The sequence below is a fragment of the Myiozetetes cayanensis genome, unplaced genomic scaffold, assembly GCF_022539395.1.
Source record: "Myiozetetes cayanensis isolate MyiCay16 unplaced genomic scaffold, myiCay2020 scf16, whole genome shotgun sequence".
Classification (NCBI taxonomy): domain Eukaryota; kingdom Metazoa; phylum Chordata; class Aves; order Passeriformes; family Tyrannidae; genus Myiozetetes; species Myiozetetes cayanensis.
The window spans coordinates 4994370-5015532 of record NW_026087270.1 but is presented as its reverse complement, the minus strand read 5'-3'; the positions used below and the strand labels follow the sequence as shown (position 1 = coordinate 5015532).

The following is a 21163-nucleotide window of genomic DNA, read 5'->3' as shown; positions in this document are numbered from 1 at the left end:
CTGCGCAGGGAGGGAGCGGCCCCGGCGGCCACGCTGTGTGCGGAACGCCGCTCCGCGCCCGCAGTACCGTGGTTGGCAGGAGAGCCCCTGGTTTATCGGCTGGGGTGACAAGGCCAGGTCTCCACCTCCCTTCCCGCTCCAGAGCGAGCCCCGCCGGGCTCCGGCCCGGGGAGCAGCGGCGCTGCTGAGGAAACCGCGCTCCAACTGCCGCTGCCGCCCACAGCCAATCACGGCGGAGCCCTGGCTGCCCACAGCCAATCAGGGCGGGGCGCCGGCTGGCAACAGCCAGTGAGAGCGGGGCGCTCCCTGCCAACAGCCAATGAGCGCGGGGCGCTGGAGCGACCGCTGTGAGGGCGGGCGCGGCCGTTGTGCCCGGGCGGTTTGAAGGCGGCGGGCGGGCGGCCATGGCCATGGCCGAGGCGGGGTCGCCGGGGCCGCAGGGGGACGGCTGGGCCCTGCCGCCGGCCGGGAGAGCCGCCGACCCGCAGGACGACGCCGAGCACGCCGAGAGAGGTACGGGCTGCGAGGGCCGGGCGGGGAGGGAGGGACGCGGGCACTCGCGCCCAGCGCTCGGGCGGTGCCGAGGGAAGGGACGCAACCTTCGTGGGCTCGGCCCGGCCCTCGGGCTCGGGGCGTGGGGCCGTGGTGGGGAGCGAACCTGCGGATGGTTCTGCAAATAAACACAGTTAAAGCTCGTGGGGTTTCAACTTTTAATCGTGAAGCTCCGCTGTGTTTCTCAAGTGCCCAGCCCGGGTGCTCAGCTGGGCGTCCGGGAGCGTGTGTCTGTTTGGAACGCTGTCAGTGTCAGGATAAGCTGCTTCCCTGCAAGCGGCTCCCCTGCCTGAGTAGCACTGGGGGTGTTTTTAGTGTCTCCTGAGTAGCACTGGGGGTGTTTTCTAGTGTCTCCTGAGCATCCCCGGGCAGTGCAGGTCATTAGTGGTATTTGGTTACAGGCTTGCAGATTGTAAACCCAGAACAACCTAAATTAAGTGTCTTGTTCTGGAACACAGGCTGTTGCTCTGGAGTTCATAGTGTGGCTGGTACAGGGTGTTGCTGTCAGAGTGGCTTGATTTGGTTATGGGTGCATAGAAATAAAATCCTTATTTACAGCGTACATGTAACAGTGTTTCATAAATCACACTAGATCATCTAAGCCAACTTTTCCTTTCCTTACATATTACCACAGTGGTTGTGCTGCAAAGACAAGTGAAATTGTCTGAACGCTTGTAGTTGGCTCAGACACTGGTTCTGGGGGTTTTTTTGCTAATTGAGTCTGACTCCAAATATGTAAGAATTTTAACAAATAGGAGGTCAAGGGTGCTAACTTCCATTACCCATCCTGAAATGTGAGGGATGTGTTTGAAATAGTGCGGAGTTTTCTTCCTTTCTTTTTAGGATTCTAATAAAGGTCAGACTGCAGACTCATGGAAATGCAGAGGCCTGCAGATTGTTACAGAATCAAGTTATGGGCAGTAAGGGTGTCTTGAGCTGTTACATTAACAAACAACAAAAAAACCCGAACAGCAAAAAACCTGAATCATCATCACACTTGGTTTCCTTCGGTCATCTCTCTAATGTTTTCTGAACTTAGGGGCGAGCAGGCCTGAGAGATGCTGTGTGACCAAAGTGACTGATCCGAGTTTATAAAAAGAACTCCTGTGGAGAGGTGCTGTTGTTGCAATGAGCCCTTCAAAGTAAAGATGCAGCCAGTGTCCCTTTAAGTGGACTAAGAATTACAAATCTGTGACCTTCCTGTCTAAATGTGTTGCTTAGAATTTCTTTTGTGGACACTTCAGGTGCAGAGACTTTGTTAGCTTATTAAAGTACAAAAAGAATGTACTGTAGAACAGGAAAAGACAAGAAAAGGAAAGGGCAACTGTGAAAACACATCTTTAGATAAGACTAGTACCTGCAGTTTATCATGCATTTTTCTTATAGCTTGCTCTTTGCTCACAGTAATCCTGAGTGTCATTTTGGATCAGTTGTGTGTGGGACCAGCTGGCTGTGTGCATGTTCAAAAATAATTTGGATTATTGCTTGATACCATTTCATGGTGATGTAGACAGGGTTTATTTAACAAGGCCTAATATGTACATGAATGGCAATGTTATACTTAAAGGGTTTTAGATCTTACCTGGAGAACAGAGTAAATTAGTACAGTAACTGTGACTTGGGGCAGGTGGGGACAAATGGAACTCTCTTTTGGGACAGGGTTGATGTTCTGGAGAAGAAAGCAACTAACCAAGTAGGATACTCTCTTCGCTAAGAATAATTAAGATGCGTTGTAGAAAGCAGGTTCATGATAGTTGTTAAGCTGAACAGGAATTCTGTGGGAATAGAGGAGTGAGTGATAATTGCATTGAGCTGACAATCTGTGGGGTTTGCTTTGCTCTCTCCTCTTCCCAGCTGTGCACCAGGAAGATGCTGAGAGTGACTGGAGTGCTGACTCCTGCAGTGATTATGGCAGTCGTGGCAACGTGGGGACTGCCTTGGGAAGGGCTGTGCCAGATGGGAACGTGCTTCTTCCAGATATTTTTCACACCGATCATCTTTTCTTTTACGAGCGGTTTAGTACTTACCAGGATTACATCTTGGGTAAGTCATTTCATAGTAGAAAAAGAAGGTGGTGTCAGTTTTCTTATAGTCACTGTTTAAATGATCCAGTTTAAGTGGAGTCAATTGTATATTAAGCTGTGAGATGCTTTTCATGCTGTAACCTCAGCTGCTCTAGCTGGTGGACCAGGAGGCAATGGTTTAGGTATAAGTTAATAAAATCTGAATGGTGGGAAGGCAGAGATGTTAATAGTGGATTCTGTGCCTTGTTTTAGTTTGTCTTACTTGAATTTTTCTGTGTGTAGTAAGGCTGATTAAGATAAGGCACAGGTTATGTGTTTAGTATCATTGGCACTGAAATCTTCAATACCTGGAGGCTTGAGTACTGGATCTCTTCTTCCAGAGAAGCACAAAACAGATACCTCTCCAACTCTCTCAATAGTAAGAGAAACAGCAAAAAAGTAGACTGTTACCATGAGCAAAACAGAATGAAGTCCAACTTTGGAGGTGGTAGAGAAACATTTGAACTGTGTTGTCTTTAATTTTCCACTTATCTGAAGGACTTTTCTTTCATTCCTTGCATAAATGTACTGTCTTCAATTTCCTTTTAGCTGACTGCAGAGCTTCTGAGGTGAAACATTTCATAGCTGACTACCTGGAGAAGGTCCTGGAGCCATCTGGCTGGCAGGCAATCTGGCGCACTGATGTGTTTCAGGTTGTTGTGGGGGTAAGTGGAATGTTGTTGCTCAGGCATTTGTCTCCAGTTAACATCATTTGCCTCTGTAACAGACTGGTTATCTATGTTTACCAACTGGTAGAAAATAGTAAGAATGTTGTCATATCTAATTGCCAGTGATGGCCAGGGCAATAGGAATTTTTTTCTAAAGGCTTGTTTCTTGAAATGGGAAGGGGGAAAGCCGAGTCAGTGTGAGTGAGCTGTGAGGTGGAACTGCAAGGGCACAGAGGGGATACTCGGTCCAGAGCTGTTGGTTGTAATGTAGTTGACTTTTTTATCAGTAAAATTTTTCTTTTTAACCCACCTTGGTACTGACAGTAGCTCTTCTGCTTTGCATTCAGCTGTCTTAGACTCAGCTGGGATACTCCTTTTCTAGTTCTCTCAATGTCCAGGTCATCTTTGTTGCAAGCCTTGGATGTTCGAACTTGCAATTTCATTACATGGTTGAAGAAGGAAAAACTTTGTACCCTCTCAACTCTTCTGCCCAGTTAGTGACAAAATGGCTTTCTCTGGCCCAGACTAACCCTTGGATTGTTTGTATCCTGTGGGCACTTTGAGAAATGAGCCCTGAAGGAGTCCTGAGGAACTGTAATGTGTTGATTTGTTTGAGTCTGAGGATATTGCTTTTCCAATTTTTAAAAGAAGCAAAACAAGAAACCTAAATAGGGAGAAACTTGCTGGCCTTGTTATGAGCATTAGGAGACATTTGAATGTAGTTCTGAATGTGGAAAAGGCTGTCTAGGTGTGTAGTACTGAGAAGCTTCATTCTGGCCTATCCCTTCAGCTGCAGAGATGGCCTTTGCTGTGCCATTTGTGTTGGTTTTGTGGCTCAGCTGGAACCCAGTGTGCCCTCCTGACTTAGGCATGTCATGCCCACCTTTCTCAGCTGGATCTAAGGTTCTGAGAACTCTTCACAGCTCTTTGTTCCAACAGGTTGTTGATGTGGATTACTCGTCTCTGAAAGCAGTTGTGCAGCTCAGTGACCCTTTCCTGTGCGAGTCACGGGACAGCAGCTTTACCTTGGAGTGCATGCAGGAACTCCTGGAGCTGAAGCAATATCAGATCCTACTGCAGGAGCTGTGGGTTGTGTATGATGAGTCAGGAGAGTTTGACCAGACAGCACTGGCTGTAGAGCATGTCAGGTAGGACAATTACACTCTGCTGGTACCCAGTGGGTCATGTCCTGAATTCTTGTGGCCATTCTGGGAGCTCCATGAGCCAAGCTCTCCAAAGTAAATCTCATGACCAGTACTCTGAGGAGACTGCTTTCCTTTTCTCTTCCACCCCAGATTTCCTTGGACTGTATCACCTTGCAGACTCTAGTATAGTGTTTCTTTCTCTTCTATATAATTTTGGTGAATTTTCCCTTTTTTGTCACATTCTTTTTGTGTGTGTGTGTGTTTTGCCTCCTCTCCTAAATTTGCTCTTTGTTCTTTAGGGGTCTGTTCACATCTTCTGTTTTCTTTTCTTTTCCTTTCTTTATCATCTCTCTGTCTCTTTTTCATCTCCCTTCCATGCACTACATGCTGTTTGAAAGCTCTCTACCAATAGGCTTTAAGACTGGATAGAAAAGCTAAAATAGGAAGAATGACCTACATTGTCAAAAAGAAAGCTTAGCTGGAGGATGCCTGGCCAAAACCAAACAACAAAAAAGAGGATCCAAAGAGTGTCAGTCCTGTTTTTCAAATGTAGCTTTTAGCTGTTTGCTCTCTTTTGATGAAAGTGGGACTCAGGCCATTATGAATTTTGAACTTAGACATACAAAATAAAACTCTTTATGCAGTTGAACAGCAGGCAAGAAAGATGACTTCTCTGTATACTAAGCAGCTTACAGGACAGTAGCATTGATTTGGAGAGAGGTGATGCTTTGGGATGAATTCTCAGATTGGTTACATTCGTGTTTCCAATGCTGTTGCCTCTGCTCGCCTCCTTTCTGTGATTAAACACTTACTTTGCTTCAAAAGGTTCTTCTACCGGTGGATCTGGAGGACGTGGGACGAGGAGGAGGAGGATGAGTTTGATTACTTTGTGCGCTGTGTTGAGCCCCGACTGAGGCTGTGAGTGCAACACCTTTGTTATTGGGGCAGAGCCGCAGCAAAGTGTCCTGTGGGAAGAGTGACTCACAACTCCATGTAAAAAAACCCTGTGCACTCATAAACCAAAGCAAGTTTGTTCTAACAGCATTCACTGATGGTCAAACTTGGTATGGGGAGAAGGCACAACTGAGGTTGCCACTTGATTTCTGAGCCCTGGTTTTCCCTGTAATCCTTGACCTTCCATCAGACAGTGCCCCAGCAATAACCACCATCACACTGGTACAAGTTGTAATCCTAATGAAAGCTGTGCTTATGCCTCTTTTTTACTCTGGGATGAATTTCTGATAATTGTGTACAATCTTTCAAGGTGGCTGGGCAACAATTTAAAAAGCAAAATGTTTGTGTCTGTTCGGATTTTCTTTTGCTGCTTTCAAATAAAATGGATCATATAATAATAACATAGGCTGCAGAGAATCTTGACTAAAGTACTGATGCAAAACTCCTCAGGTCGTCTCCAATCTTGTACTTGATCTTTGAGAATTGTACCTGTGAAATATGCTGACCCCTTGCTCTGAACTGCAGGCATTATGACATCCTTGAACACCGTGTGCCTTCTGGGCTTGTAGCTGATTACCAGAACTTGTTGTCTCAATGTGAGGACCTTTATGGGAAGTTTCTGAATGTGAGGAACAGCATCTCAACCAGTGACTCGGACTCAGAAGTAGAAAACGTCTCCATGGTGGAAGGACTCAAATTGTATGAGGAAGTGGAGCACTTAAAACAAAAGCTAAAACTGATCGAGAATCCTCAGCTGAGGTACTTGGTGGGTTTGTGCAAGGAGGAGGCCCTGAGGGAAATAACATGACATACAGGATGTGTTTTCTGAAGAAGGAGCTGATGGCTGTGTTGTTCTTGTTGCAGGTATGTGTTTGGTTACCAGAAGTATGGAAGTCTCCAGGCTAAAGGACTGAGGACAACGGGTACCAAGGTCATTCATGTTGTACCCTCAGCCATTGCAGCAAATCAGCTCTAGTTGTTGATGAGAGACAAACTTTCCCCAGAATCTTATGGTGAAGATGTCAAAGTGCAGGTGCAGTAACAGGAGTTATCTGCTGATAGTTTTCCCCTCACGAAACAATATGGAAGAATAAGTTAATTTATCATGTGAAAGATACTACATTTGCCCAGTGCTGGTTTTTTGTCAGTTAAAAAAAAAGATCACTGTAATTTAAACAGTAAGTGGTAAGACTGGATGATACAAATAATTTCTTTCAATTCATCTGTGGCTTGCAAGTACTCCATACAAGCAGTTTTCTTCCTGTGTGTGGGAAGCGAGATGAACCTGTAATAATTGTACAGTGAAATATGGCAAGGTGTAATACTTCTATTTAGTTTTGAAATACCCATGTCTCTTGATGCTGCTGATAATGATCTAGAGTTTGAAGAAAAAAAAAGGCCAGTCTCTTGCTTTAGTCCTGTGTAGGAGATACAATTTATTTTCGATCAGTTATATTTAGTTTTAGTGAATTCAGGCAGGACTTGCTACTTCGGCAGTTAAGGACAGTCTGAATTCCTTGGACCCAAATAAAATTACTTGCTGTATTCTGATCAAGTTCATGAATTACAGATGGCCAAAATGGAGCCATGGGGAAGGTCCTGGATTCCCTTTTAGGCTACAAATCAGGTTTTATATTATTATGCTTACACTGGAATTTACTGGGAAGGAATAAATTTGTCGGTTTTCTGTACTATTTTTCATCCTTTGCCATGGAATCTCATGGTAATGTTTGTGAAGGGTATCAGCCTGACCCTTTATGAAGGAAAAGGAAGATGTGGACACCATATTTGCCACTGTGATATCTGAACTCTGTTTTGGCGTGACTTGAACCAGGAAGGAAGGGTTACACCAGTGTTCAGACCAGCTCTGATCTAGTTGCTGGATCGTTTTTTATTTTGTTTACCTTCTGTCACCTCTTTCTTCAGTAATTCATGGCAAGTCACTTGGGGCAGAATTCAGATGTTGGCCTGGAACCAAGGCCATGGTGAAGTTTGCTTTCTGGTGCACATGCTCTTCTATCTGTGTCTTTGCCCCAGTTTCCTTGTGGGGAAATGGGCATGACACAAACATCAAAGGCATCTGTTAAGGTTGTTTTTGTCCAGTGAGTGCTATGATTCCTGAATTCAAAGTAGAAATTGTGTGTTATTGGTGCCATTAAAAAGGGTTTCTTTATGAAAGCAGCAACATTTAATTGAAAAGCAAGCTCTAAGGGCATAAATGCATCCATTTTTATAGCCTTCTTCAGGAGCTGATTGTAGTTTGCTTTGTCTTTTGCAGTTTCACAGTGACCCACTGACAGCTGTAAGTGCCTGTTATGAAGGAGACACAGTCATCATCTTTCCCGGGCATTACATTGTGGATGGCGTGTTCTGCATTGCTGACTCAGTTGAACTAGAAGGTAGAAGGTTGGGTAGCATAAAGGGCCATAAAACAAGGAAATAGAATGAATTAAACCAGCTCTGCATAAGGATTTACTCTTTGCACAGCTTGCTGGAAACATTTGCTTTTTTCTTCCAAGTATTCTGTTGCTGCTCTAGAGCCATGGCTAAGGCAGGGTGGAGTTAAGTTCTTTCATTAGCCATGATGCAAATAAACTGCAGATATTGCTGACTGATAGCAAATTCATCATTTCCTCCTGTTTGTGTGCATAAATTGTGATTACATAGGTAATAGAGAGCATTCAACAGAAACATAAGGGACTGGATTGTTGTGGTCTGGGAAGCACAGAAGTAATTCTGAGAGGCTTCAGTTTTTAAAGTCACTGACTTGAGTACTTGAGAGATGTCCTTGTTTGCATGTCCTAATCTGCTTCACGGGTACACTGAGCCCCACAGTCAGTGCAGCCCTGGGGAATGCAGAGGGAACAAGCCAGGGGCTGTTAGAACTTGTTTTATGGCACTTGGAGCATGTCAGCAATGGCTGTATTATGTGAATCATGTGGGTAAAGGAGGGAGCTTTTGGTTTAACGCATTTTTTTCTGTAGAAACAGACACAGCATATGTCATTCTATGATTTTTCTTGCAAAATATTTGTGCTTAAAATCCTTTTGCCTTGTCTAGGATATGTTGCTATCTCTCCTTCACCATTCTTGATATCTCAGTGCAATCCCTCAGCTTTAGGCAGGCACATTCTGTTGCAGTTTATTGCTGGGGACTGTACAGCTCAGATACTTATACAGTTGCATTTTTATCTTGTCAAAGCTTCTTAATGGGAAGAAGGGTGAGAGTTTAATTTCCTGCTGTTCTGAACTTTAATTTTTCTTACCCTTTTTGTTTTATGAGTGTCATTTTCTTTCTTGCCCATCTCTTGTATGTGTTTGATTTATACAGATAAACACGCTGATAGCCAGTGCACTTGCAGGATAAGGGACCTAGATAAAGTGCTTTATTTATCTCAAGAATGAAATGGTTCTAAAATTGTGTGTGGTGGTATTTATTCCTCAAGCTTTGAGGAAGCAGTAAAATAAATGGTGCAGTAGCACACATTAAAGGATGAGGTGCTCTATTTTAAGGAGCAAGGCATATAAGTACCCATCTTTAGTACAAACTACACTCTGAATGAGTACATGTCAGGGTATTTAATCTTCTTATATGGACGCCTGTTGGATAAGGTATTAGAGCAATAGTAGCAGCCAAAAACCTTTGAAGTAGGAGCATCAAGACAAACTTTGCTGGCACTAATCTAAGCTGCTGATGCTTTGGTGGCTTTCTTGGGATGAAGGGCTGACTCATGAGACATAAAATGTCACTTTGCTTAGTAGAGCTTTTATTTTTTTCTCCAGCCACTCTTTCAAGTCAGTACCAAGTAAGTACGAAGTATGACGATGAGTAAGTCAGCGGTAAATAAAAACTTACAGGAAGTAAGTAAGGTTAAAGCAGTGGCTGCTGCAGGAAGTCATGGCAAGGATAACTTCCATGCTTGACAAAAATGTGATGCACCTGAGATCTTCCCTTCTGCTTGGGCAGTAGTTGTTCAAGCTGGATTGGGCACCTTGAGCATCAGCCCCTCCGTGATCAGTGTTACTGGATGATAGCTGGCTTGAGCTGCTGTGGAGCCCCTCGTGCAGGCAGGGGCACAGCCAGGACTGTGTTGTGTTGAACAGCACTGGGCACCAGAGGAATCTTTGCTTCTCTGTTCCTTGCCTTGCATTGGCTTCCTTCTCTCTACTCGAGCTGCCAGGCAGAGGTGAAGTGTGCAGCAAGCTGAAAGCATAGTTAGAGGAACTGCGAGCTTCCTAACTGTCTGCAGGACAGTTAGTCCCAAAACTTCCCTTGGATATTGACCTCTTTCTGTAGTGGTGTGAAGTTAAAGGAGATCTGCCACTTGCTGTCCTGTGCTGCTCTGTTTTGTGTGCTGGAAGTAAATTGTCCCACACACCTCCTCTCCAGGGGTGACCATAAACCAGGAGCAGTGGGAGAAGTAGTACCATATGATGAACTATCAGTTCCTTAACTTTGCATTATATTGGCTGTCTTTAAAACTTTCTGCTAACTCTTGTTCACAGTTTGTTCTTTTTTTTTTTTTCTTTTTAACCTTTCTAATTGCAGATGGCACTATTCATTTATGTACTTGGCTAAAAGCTGGCACTCAGGCACTTCTTATCCGAGTTTGTGTGTGCTTTCAGAAGATGATAGGACTCGTGCTGCTTTAATAGATGTTGCATTATTGCTTTCCATATCATGATTCTTGTCAGTGACAAGCAATAAAAGCTTTACATGCTCATAAATTTCCCTGTAAGTGTTTGAATGCCGACAACTGTGGATGGCTCAGTAAATCAATGTTGGCACATGCTTGTGAAAGCTTCTTTTTAATCTGAATTAATCTGGAAGCCTGTGTAACACACAAACACTGAATTTTCACCCAAGTTTCATATTGAGTGAGGCTTACTAACAATATCAAGTCCTTTGCACTTTTTTCCTTATGTTGTGGTGGTGACTGCTTTTTCCTTCTGTGCTCTTTGAAACCTCTGCCTGCTCTAGTGAATTTGTGTCCTTTGAAAGCAGACTGGAGGTGCCTGTGTGTCCTCATTGCATCCCCCTGCTCTGTTGCAACTTTTGGGAGTGAGAACTTTGGCCTTAGCAAATGTGAGCTCAGTTACCCATTTGTTCAACTATCTCAGATAATTTTGTATTTTGTTGTATGTCATTCCAGTAAGGTAACTTTTGAATTTGGTTCTGAGTGCCTGTACCTTGGGAGGGGACAAGGTAAGGCTGTAACCTGGGCACTTGGTAGAAAATGCTATTCTCAGTGTATTAGTACCTCAAGTTTTAAATCTCCATCTTTAATTTAAATGTCTTTTGTGTACTGAGCACCTCTTTGTCACCAGTTGTTCTTCACACTTGCACCTTTCCCCTCTGCTTTCAGGCTTTGGGCTGCCAGATGATATTGTGATAGAAAACCAGGGCAAAGGAGACAACTTTTTTGACTGTACAGGAGCCAATGTGAGGATCTCCAGTTTGAAGCTGGTGCAACATGATGCTGTGGAGGGGATTTTAAGTAAGTGTAAAAGCATCTTGACCTTTTTGTGATTCTTTAATTTAATGTTAGAATTAAAGCTGGGACCCAGTGTTGGAGTTCAGTAGTTTCAACAAAATATTGTAGAGAGGAGCCCTACAGGTATAAATACCAAGGCTTCCTCCTCTTCTTAACTTGCTTATAATGTGGACATCAAAATAACTTATACTCTGTACTTTCAAGCTACTGTGGCTCTTATATTTTATTATACTGGGATAAGATCATTGGACTTGATCCCTGTTCTGCTGTTAAGGCAACCTGACTCTGCTGCACAGCCTTTGTCAGGCTACCTGGAAAAGGAATTAATTCCTCTTTCCACAGAAAGCCCCCATGGCAATGCTCAGCTGTAGCTGCCCCAGCCAGTGCTCCACTGAGGTGTACAATATGCTGTAGAAGTGGTGTAAACTTTGTTTCTGACAGCAGGTTCCAACTGAGACTCAACCAGTCCTAAATTGTATCCAATAAGCTTATTGCCCGTGGCCTCCTGTCTTTGCAGAAGGGGCTGATTAATACTTTGCCCCAACAGACATTTGATTTTAACATGTTAAAAGTGTTTGTTAACACTTGCATGCATGTATTTAATATCTTTTGAATTCAGAAGTCTCTTAGGAATGTAATGAAAAGATCACTGCTGTTTGTTTTAAAAAAAGAAAAGCCAAAAAAATCCACAACAAACCTTTGACTAGTGCTCCCTTGCAGCAGTGTTCCTGCTTGTTCTAGAAAAACAGCATGAGTTCAAACCATGCATGGGCAAATCAGTAAAATTAACCCAAAGTGGATAAAATTACAATGGGAGTTTTATCACAGTGCAAAAATCCTACAGGGCTGTCTACCTGTAGGAGGGCTTTGTCTTTGCATGACTGTTTCATCCAGCAGTAATTGGCTTCTGTGCATGCAGATATCCATCATGGGAAAACCACCCTGGAGAACTGTGTGTTACAGTGTGAAACCACAGGCATCACAGTGCGGATGTCAGCGGAGCTGGTGATGAAGAACTCTGACCTCTATGGGGCCAAGGTACAGACTATTCCTTAACTTTGCCTTATTTCCTAATTTAAAGTAAAGGTTTCTGTTTAGAAATGGTGCAGTCAGTCACAGCGTGACTTCTGTCGCTCTGGAGAGAACCTTTGCAAATTAATTTTGGACAGCTACATGTTAGTGACTTTAAGAGATTGGTCCCAGGGGTCCTGTATCCTCTAACAGTGTCTACTGAAATGTCTCATGCTGATTTGTGTGTGATTAGAAAATGATGTTGTAACAGGGGACATCTATGAATCAATAATTGATGCATTGCCCAACTGATTCACATCCTGCAATATTTTTAAAGTGATTTTCTATTTTCTCTGCCCATAAATAATTTTCTTATGAAACCTTGCATTTGTTCTGCAAGTGAAATGTCCTTTTTGGACACCTTGTCCATGGATTCTTACGGAAGGATGATAAGCACAGAAATGAACTCTGATTAGGACATTTTGAAGAATGATGGGGCTTGGGGTGTTGAGGGGGATGACTAAAGAACGAGAAAGTAATGCAAGGCTGGGCAGCTGCTCTTCACCAGGCTTTTATGGCCTGGTGGCAATAACACAATCCCTGGGGCCTCAGCCTTGAGTATTGCTTTTTAAATTGGGTAACAAAGCTGGGGTGGTAACACAATTTTGCACTGTGCAGACTGGGAGATGAACACACAGATCCGCAACGGGGTTGTCAAGTTAAATTGTAAATGTGCCTGAACTGTTTGTGAACTGCTGCCAATTGTGTGTTGCAGGGAGCTGGTGTGGAAATATATCCAGGGAGCATGTGCACCTTGCTCCACAACGGGATACACCACTGCAAGGAGGGAATACTCATCAAGGTCAGTCCCCAGCACAGTGCACTTGTTTTCTGAGAGCTTACAGCTGCTGGAATTAGTGTCAGTAACTCAGGTTGGCTTAAAGCCTTGCTGCATTATGCTGAAACTCTTACATGGCACATATGATGATAATGGTACTTGTTTGCCTTGGGTTGGCCACCACAGCAGTCAACTGGTTTGATTGCTTATCCACCAGAAAGAGAAAATGCCTTTGGCAATGTCACTTATATAGGCAAATAATCCAGCCCTAACCAATAGGTAGAACTGATTCCACCTCAAACTGGAAGACTTTAACAGCCCTTTAGCTGAACATAACATGTTGGACTTTTATTTTTTTTTTTCTGCAGAGCTTCTTAGATGAGCATTATGATGTTCCCAGGATAACCATGGTTAACAATGTGATCCATAATAATGAAGGATATGGTGTGGTCCTGGTTAGACCAGGACCCTCTGAGGTAAAGGATGCTTCAGCACAGCCAACAAAAGGTATTTATTTTTCTCTTCCTAGAAGAAACTCCTAAAACTAGTAAATCTAGTATACCCAGGCATTTGGATTGAATAATTCATAATTTGTATTTGAAAATTGCGGCTGTCACAAAGTAGCAAACCAAAGAGAGGATGGGATGAGGTGAGGATGTTAAGAATGAAGGAAATTAATTACATAAGCTTTTAATGATGGGGCTGTTTTGCATGACTGTGGTGACATTCTTACTGTTTCCTGCCTTAGGGAATACACAACCTACCCAGTTGGGTGATGAGACACAACCTACCCAGTGCGTGGAGGAGATCAGGCAAGAACAACAACCCGAGTGTGTGACTGATGAGTTGGAGCGTTACGAGCGAGCTGAGACTTCTGGGCAAACTGAAGGCAACTGTGAAATTGCCAATGAACTTGGGGCTACTGCTGCAAAGAAGAGCAAGATGCACAAGAAAAGACTGAGTGAACTGGGAATTACAGAAGCTGATGAAAACTTCATGTCACAGGATATGTTCGTCTCTGTTGAGGGCAATCAGTTCAAATGGAATGGGAAAGGAAGTTTTGGTACCTTTCTTTTCTGAGTGTCTCTTGCAGTAGACAATTTTTACAGTTATTGATTAGATCACATGCTTGTGTTGTGTTTTGATGTTGTGCATTTATTTCCCAAGTGTAATCCTTATTAAAGAACTGGGGCTAAAAACTAGTTTTGTAGCTCTTTCCTCTCATCCTTTCAAAACTCTTATTCTCCTGAGTGAGCTGCCTTTGTGATGTATGTGGCATTTCTTACTCTTGAACTTCATTTTAAGCCTGGCTTATCTCGAGACAACCTCTTAGCTCCCATTTTGAAAAATCAGCTTTACCTATCACCAGCTCACAGAATGGGTGAGGTTGGAAGGGACCACAGTGGGTCCATCAACAGGCCCATCTCCCTCAGCCCCTCTCGTAAGAGAGGTGCTCCAGTGCAGTCCTTTGTAGCCCTCTGGACCTGCTCCAGGAGCTCCATGTCTCTCCTGTCCTGAGGAGCCCAGAACTGGACACAGTACTCCAGGTGATCCTCACCAGGGCTGAATTGAGGGGCAGGATCCCCTCCCTCAGCCTGCTGGCAATGCTCTTCCTAACGCATCCCAGGATCTCACTGGCCTTCTTGCCCACAAGGACACACTGTTGGTCCAGGGACAGCTTATTGTCCACCAATACCCCAGGTCCTACTCTGCAGAGCTGCTCTCCAGCACGTCCCCCCAGCCTGGACATCTTACAAATGCCTGGGAAGACAAAGCTCCTATCACTGAAATGTGTGACAGGCCAGGTCTTGATAGATACTGAGGCCACTCCGTAATGTTTTGATGTCACGTGTGAAGGATAATAGGCTGCAGGCACTGGAGCTCTCAGAGTTTAGCTTTCTGAAGAGCTCCTCAGCTCAGAGTTCCTCCTTATGCCCACAGGCAAGCAGATTTCTGAGCTTACTTGGTGAATTGATCATCCAATTCTAGCAGGAATAATTACCCTTTCCTGCTTTTTACAAATGCTTTAATCCCTGTGGCTCATAGAGGAACATTAACAGACTAATTTGAGGTGTTTTATTATGCCTGTTTCTAGTCGATCTTGCCTGACTGCTGTGATTGAGGACTGTCTGTGTGTCCACAGACTGCAGTTTGAGTCACTCACAGTATGATGCACTTGTGTCATTTTTGGTAAACGATAGGGTGGTCTTAACTCACTCTAGTAAAACCTCAATCTCTCAGCAGAAAATAAAACCCTGAAAGCAGTAGTATAACAAAGTACCACTTTACTTGAGAGTCCTCAAAGTCTTTCAGATCTTTCCTTCAAAGGCTTTTTTTAAAATGTGCCCTTGTATGCTTTTCTCCAGGTTTGGTGTGCTCGTTTAATAGTGTGAAGCATGTTTGTCACAGGTATTTATCACATTGGCACATTCTTAGTCGCCTGTGCAGCTATTTTTAAAGGAGGTGCTATTCACTGATGTGCTTCTGCAGTTTGGGAGAGAAATACTGCAGGTTCAAGCTGGTGTTTGGCTGGCAGGGTACCTTTTCTCTGAAATTAAGTGACTGATGCTTTCCAACCCACTTTTTTTTTTTTTTTTTGCTCTGAAACTGAGATCACAAATGGAATATTGGTTTCATAATAGTATTTAAATGCCATTGTTATTCATAATCGTATTTAAACTACCAGTAGTGTTTCATGACTCAGGAAAGTATTTCCAATACCTGACTACTTAGCTCATATTCACATCTCTCTTGATTTGTGCACAACTGTGTGTCAAGCTGTCTGTTGTCTTAGGACATTCTTCGCAGCCTGCAAGTACTTTCCCTTTTTACTCTTGATGCTACATCACTGTGTTGGAGTGTTGGTGCCTTATTCACCTGCTAAAAAGTTCTTTCAATTTATCCCAGTTTCTACACTTTATAATAGTAGCAGACAATAATACTGGATTTTTGCACTTGGTTAGTTTGAGACAAGTCCTCCTAGAGGTACTTTCTAAGATGACACTTGGGTTCTGTTCTCTCCTTGGGAAGTCTCAAACACATCCTAGAAGTCTGAGCCCAACTGCAATCAATGTTTGCACCCAGTGAATACTCTGTGTGGGGACAACAGTGCATCTTCATGCTTCACCTAAATTTTTCCGTGTTTATAGGGAGAAAAGTAACAGGGAAATGTGGATGATTTACTTAAAGGTATGATGGTGGCATGACTTGCTTCTTGTTGAAGTTCTCTGAGGGGCTCTGCCAGTGCTTGTGGAAGTTTCTGAGTATGTTTTTAATGCTGTTCACAGGCCCCAGTACTGGTTGGCAAACCAATATTTGTGCATTGCTGCGTTTCGTTACTCACAACTATACCTTTGGTACTATGTTATTATTTTCTTTCTGAGTTCAAGAAGTCTGCCTCGTACTTGTGGTGATGCAAGACACAGAAGGTAAGATAGGACATGCAGAAAAAGGTCTTGCAAGATGGGATCTTGAATTAGGAGGGAGAGTGGGCCATCCTTTCCCTGCATCTGGGTGTTGGTATTTTGAGGGCAGACAGAACTCCTGATTACTTTTGCCTTTTCTAACTACAGAAGAATCCCTTCCCTCTTAGACTTGTTCGAAATATAGGGAGAACCAGCAAGAACCTATTGGCATTAAAATGAGATGACAGGAGGTGTGAATCTCTTACCGGTTTTTTTTGGTCTTTGAAGTCCTTGGTGCTACCTGATTAAGTGGAAACGTACTGTAAAACGTCAAGTATTCACTATTCAAATATGTCTGTCTTATGTTCCATTTCCATTCCTGGGGGAGGTTTCATAGATTGTCATGTTTTTCTTTCTGGCACTGTATCCTGTAGGAATAGATTACTTTTCAGTTGTGAAGCTTTGCATTTTCTTATGGATATGAAAATGCAAGCCTCTAATTGTCTTGTGGCAGATAGATGCTTGATGATTTTAATTAGAATAATTAAATTCAGGGAGAGCAGCTGAATTAGCCAGATTTAGAATGTTATTTCATCAGATCCATTTATGCATGGTCATTTCATTATGGTAAGTTTTATTTGGTATTTTTGGCCATGTACACCAGGCTTACTCTTGCTGTTTGCTGAATAGTGAAATGATACAGTAAATTAATCTCTTGGACATTTTGAATTGCAATTTCTTTCAAATCAATATGGAATTTGCCAAACCCCCCCCCACGCAGATGAACATTGATTTGTTTTTTTCCCATTAGGTATATAAAGTACTTGTATTTTTACTCCTAATGAAAAATCAATTTCATCATTTCAATGCAAGGTAACTTTGACCATTCCTACTGTTTGAGGATGTTACTTTCCTGTTTTCAATTTAAACATCATCTGTGTTTATGTTCCTTTCCTGACTTAGAGTAATTTGAACAAGCCAATAATTATTCTGTTAGTGCTGTATAGAATTTTCTTTGACTGCATTGGTATATTAGTGGGAAAACTTGTCTGAGAGTAATGTTATGGGGAAATTACAGTAAAGGCACAGAGGAAATTATCTCTCATGCTGATAAATGTATATTATAGGGCATAAAATACTGTGATAGGAACCTTGATGAGACCAATAATATGTATAAGATCCCTTTCTTATGGTGAAATTCACCATTTCTCTTCCCAGTCTAATTACAGAAATAGCTAATGTGGAAAGTAGTCTCAGAATCCACCCTGTGTTGTGTTTCATGTGATGTCTGAATACTTCATAGAATATAATTCCATTAGGGGTTGGATAGCCAGCTCAATTTAAGCTGTATCTTAAAGAAACATACTCTCCTAGTTTTGCAACTGTAGTAGTGCTGTTTCTACAAGACTTTGTATAAAATTGCTAATTCTGTTTTCCTCTGTGTTTGTTATTGGTCATTACCAGAGACAGGTTGGCCTTACTTATCATGTGGCTTTTTAAAGATGTGATTGCATTAGAGTTATTAAGGAGCACAGGTTTTGGATGACACCAGTAACATGTTTTAGAAGCTATATCTGAAGTACAGAATGGATGATTGTTTTATTTCTATAGCAACTTTACAAATAATGGGGAAAAGATTCATTCAGTGATGTAAAGAAAAAGAAATCATTAATAGTCAGCTTCTAACCTGGGAACTGTGTCAGTAAGTAAGGGAAAAAAAGAATAGTGAAAGAAAAGGCTTAGAAACAAGTTATGCCACCAAATGTGCAGAGAGTTAAAATAGCAGGGTGAACTGTCTTGAAAACCAAATGTTTGAAGGGAACTTATCTGGCTTTGCAGTCAGAGAAAGACAGTTTGATCTAAATTTATACTAAATCCCTTACTGTAATGTCATATTATGTTAAGAGTTAAAAATAAAGCTTAGCCTGCTATGAATAATTCTCTATTCTAAATTTCATTCTGAAATGTTTCAACAAAAAGTAGGAAAAAATGAGATGGCATAGCTGATGTACCTTTCCAAAATTCTGTACCTGCCTTTACTTTGTGCTATGTGTGCCTTTCTTTTGTGAGACCTTATTTTCAGGTGAGTTAAAAAGGTGCTTAGAATTAACATAGACTAACATCATAACTTCTCTTGCTTCTTGTTTTCAAATCCACAGGAAAATAGTATTTTGGACTGTATTAATCACATCCTGAGGGTAAAGTGGTGAGATGCTTTCCTTGTCTGTAACCAAGGCTCTCATTAGATGTCCTGTTTGTAATGTGCAGTGTTTTAAATCTCTTAAAAATGCTGGAAACAGGTTAAGGCTGCATTTCAGGTGTATATATATATACCTTTCCTATTTTGTCTCTTCTTAGACTTAAGCAGGAAGGTCTAGAGCTTTGAGTATATTCCTTTTTACAAGCAAGCCAGCCTTTTTAAAGGGGAAACAAAACATCCATAGGGGGCTTTAGATTTCAAATTATCTCCATAGACTTCATAGCTGACTGAATATTAGATATTCTGAGGACATTCCTAAGTTTTCACTCCAGATTGTAGATGTCCCTCCAGCAGGGCTTTTATTTTCTCCAAAACTCTCTGATTATATAAAAATATTTGTGATTTTGGAAAATATTTACTGTATAAGAGAAACAACATCTAGATGTTTTACAAGTGAATTTAATACTGTCTGATATGCTTGACTGACAGCCTTAAAGACAGAATGCTCCATTTCCTGTCCCAGAACAGATAGATCAGAGAGTAACAACCATAACTGTTAAAAATTCACAGTGAAAATTCAGTCTCTTGGTGTATTCATGCGAGTGCCATGTATTCCATCTGTTCTGCTAATGCAGGCAGTAAAGCACATGTCCCTCCTGCGATGCACTGACTTCTTTTTATTAAGGCAGAGATCTGTCTGCATAAAAAGAGACGATTACATAAACAATTCATATAGCCTGTGTCTAAAATTTCTGCAAAGCACTTGCTGCAGCTGGTTACTATAGAAACAGGCAAAGGAGGCTGGTTTAAATTTGTTAGTTCACTATGAGGGAGCTTTCTGTTGTGTTATATTTCGCTTGTGATGGGAAACGTGCTGGTGTAACTTCTCTTTACAGACCTCGTGTAAAGCAGTGCCCTGGGAAGAACAGCCTGTTTCTCTGGGGTAAGTCACTTGTGCTCTGCTGCAAGGCTGCCTGAGTCCTCTCTGCTCCCTCACTCACTTTTGTGTGGAACACTGTAATGTCATAAGCACTGGTACTGTATGTGTGCTCCTTCCCTCCTGGAACACAGGTATTGAAATTAATTAAAAAAAAAAAAATGCACTAACTCAAGGTGAAAACATCAGGAAAAGTGGATGGACAGAAAAAGTACAGTCTCCTGCTCAGCTCTACAGTTTCATGTATTAAGACACAAGTAGGTCTTTTACATCAGGCCACAGAAGAGAAAGGCATAGCAGTTCCGTTGACTGAAATAGCACTGTCAGTGAAGAAGATGGTGAGTAATGTGGAGAGAAAGTGCCAAGGGAGAAAAAGGATGAAAGTGGGTGCAGGACAGCTACAGAGTTACACTGAGCCTTCCTCAGAAGTGACTTTGCAAATCTGCTTTCCACCAAAACAGTGGTATTTTTGGACAGGTAAATTGGACAGTCTGTGCAGCCTGAACAGTTCCTACAAAATCCAGGAGGGTGTGATGAGTGCAGATGTTCTTGGGTGCAGGTTAGCTTTGCACAACCTGAAATGAACCACATACCCATGGCCCAGTGACCCAATGCCTCTCTCTGGGAAAGGATTTATTAGCAATGGCAGGACTGAACCAGCCATACCTTCTTTACTCTGCTCCTGACCCACTGGAAGTGAACATCTTAGAAAAACCCTGATAGACACTGCCAAAAATGGTAATTCATGTAGATGCCTCACCTGCATACAATGCAATGCCAAGCAGTTCACTGTTATGTGATGAAAAGCTACATTTACTGCACATCAAGTCATACCTGATCTTTCTGATAAGCCAGAATTCTGTGGAAAGTTAAGATTTCTTGCCACCTCCAACAATTCCCTCCTGTACATACAACAAGGAGTAGGTGCTGCAGAAGCTTTGAGGTCTGTATGGTCTTCTGCTTAATTTTCTCCTTCATTTAATCATAGTATTCAATCCTAGTACATTAGATTTATTTAAAATTACAGAAAAAGGTTTCATAATGGCAATACAGAATGTTAACCCAAAGGAGATTATTCTGCAGTATTTGTGCTCTAGCAGATGTTTCTCTTTTGTACAAAGAATAGAGAGTTACATGGCTTTCATGCTGAAATGTGCATGGAAAGCTTTTGCATTTTATTAAAAGAAGAAGAAAAAAAGTGGCCAGTGGGATTCAAAAAAATCCAACTCAGCCCTGGGATCCAGAGGACTGGCAGGTGGAAGCTGCCTCCTGATGACCTTACTTGTTCACAAAAAGAACAGGAGTAATTTTCTTTTCAATAGAAAATTTGATGCGTGCCTAAAATTCATCTTGTGATTACGATAAATTAGCAATACTTACATGAGCATTTCCTTCATTCCCCATGAGGGGGCCGGTGTGTGTGCAGCTCAGGAACAGCACTGGACGTGGCAGCCCTGGCAAGCACAGAGAGCACAGAGTCTCTTCCCCATCGGTGGCATCGCTCCATGACGTGTTCTGGTGTGCTTTTGAGGAACAGACCCAATAATTTTTCCCTGCATAGGATACAGTTTATCTCAGGAAACCACAATTCTGTGTCTTTGGATATCGACAGATGGGCTTTCAGACATCAGTGGCTTTTTCAAACAGTGGGCTACGGTTCTGACAAACCCTAACAAAGTTTTTCACTTGCCCAACAGATGTAGGTAGTACTGCTAGATGAATGTCGTGATTAATAAGATGGGTGCCATCAAAGACAACCAGAGACTGAGTTGGCTTTTACTGGAGGAAGAAATCAAAAGGTATGCAACACTAAAAAAAAAAAAAAAATCATAAAAAATGCAGATCTGTAATTATAGAAAAATAAACATCATTTAACCAAGTGGGAAAGCTTCAATGA

General features: G+C 42.3%; 1 protein-coding gene across 1 annotated transcript; it reads left to right on the top strand.

Annotated features, from left to right (window-relative positions):
* The first annotated feature begins 410 nt into the window (after positions 1-410).
* On the top strand, positions 411-6366 carry SHCBP1 (SHC binding and spindle associated 1). Its single transcript, XM_050311632.1, has 7 exons — positions 411-513; positions 2407-2595; positions 3165-3280; positions 4223-4431; positions 5254-5346; positions 5908-6141; positions 6247-6366. The coding sequence occupies exons 1-7, from the start codon at positions 411-413 to the stop codon at positions 6356-6358; spliced, it is 1056 nt and encodes a 351-aa protein (XP_050167589.1). The 3' UTR covers positions 6359-6366.
* Positions 6367-21163: the final 14797 nt, after the last annotated feature.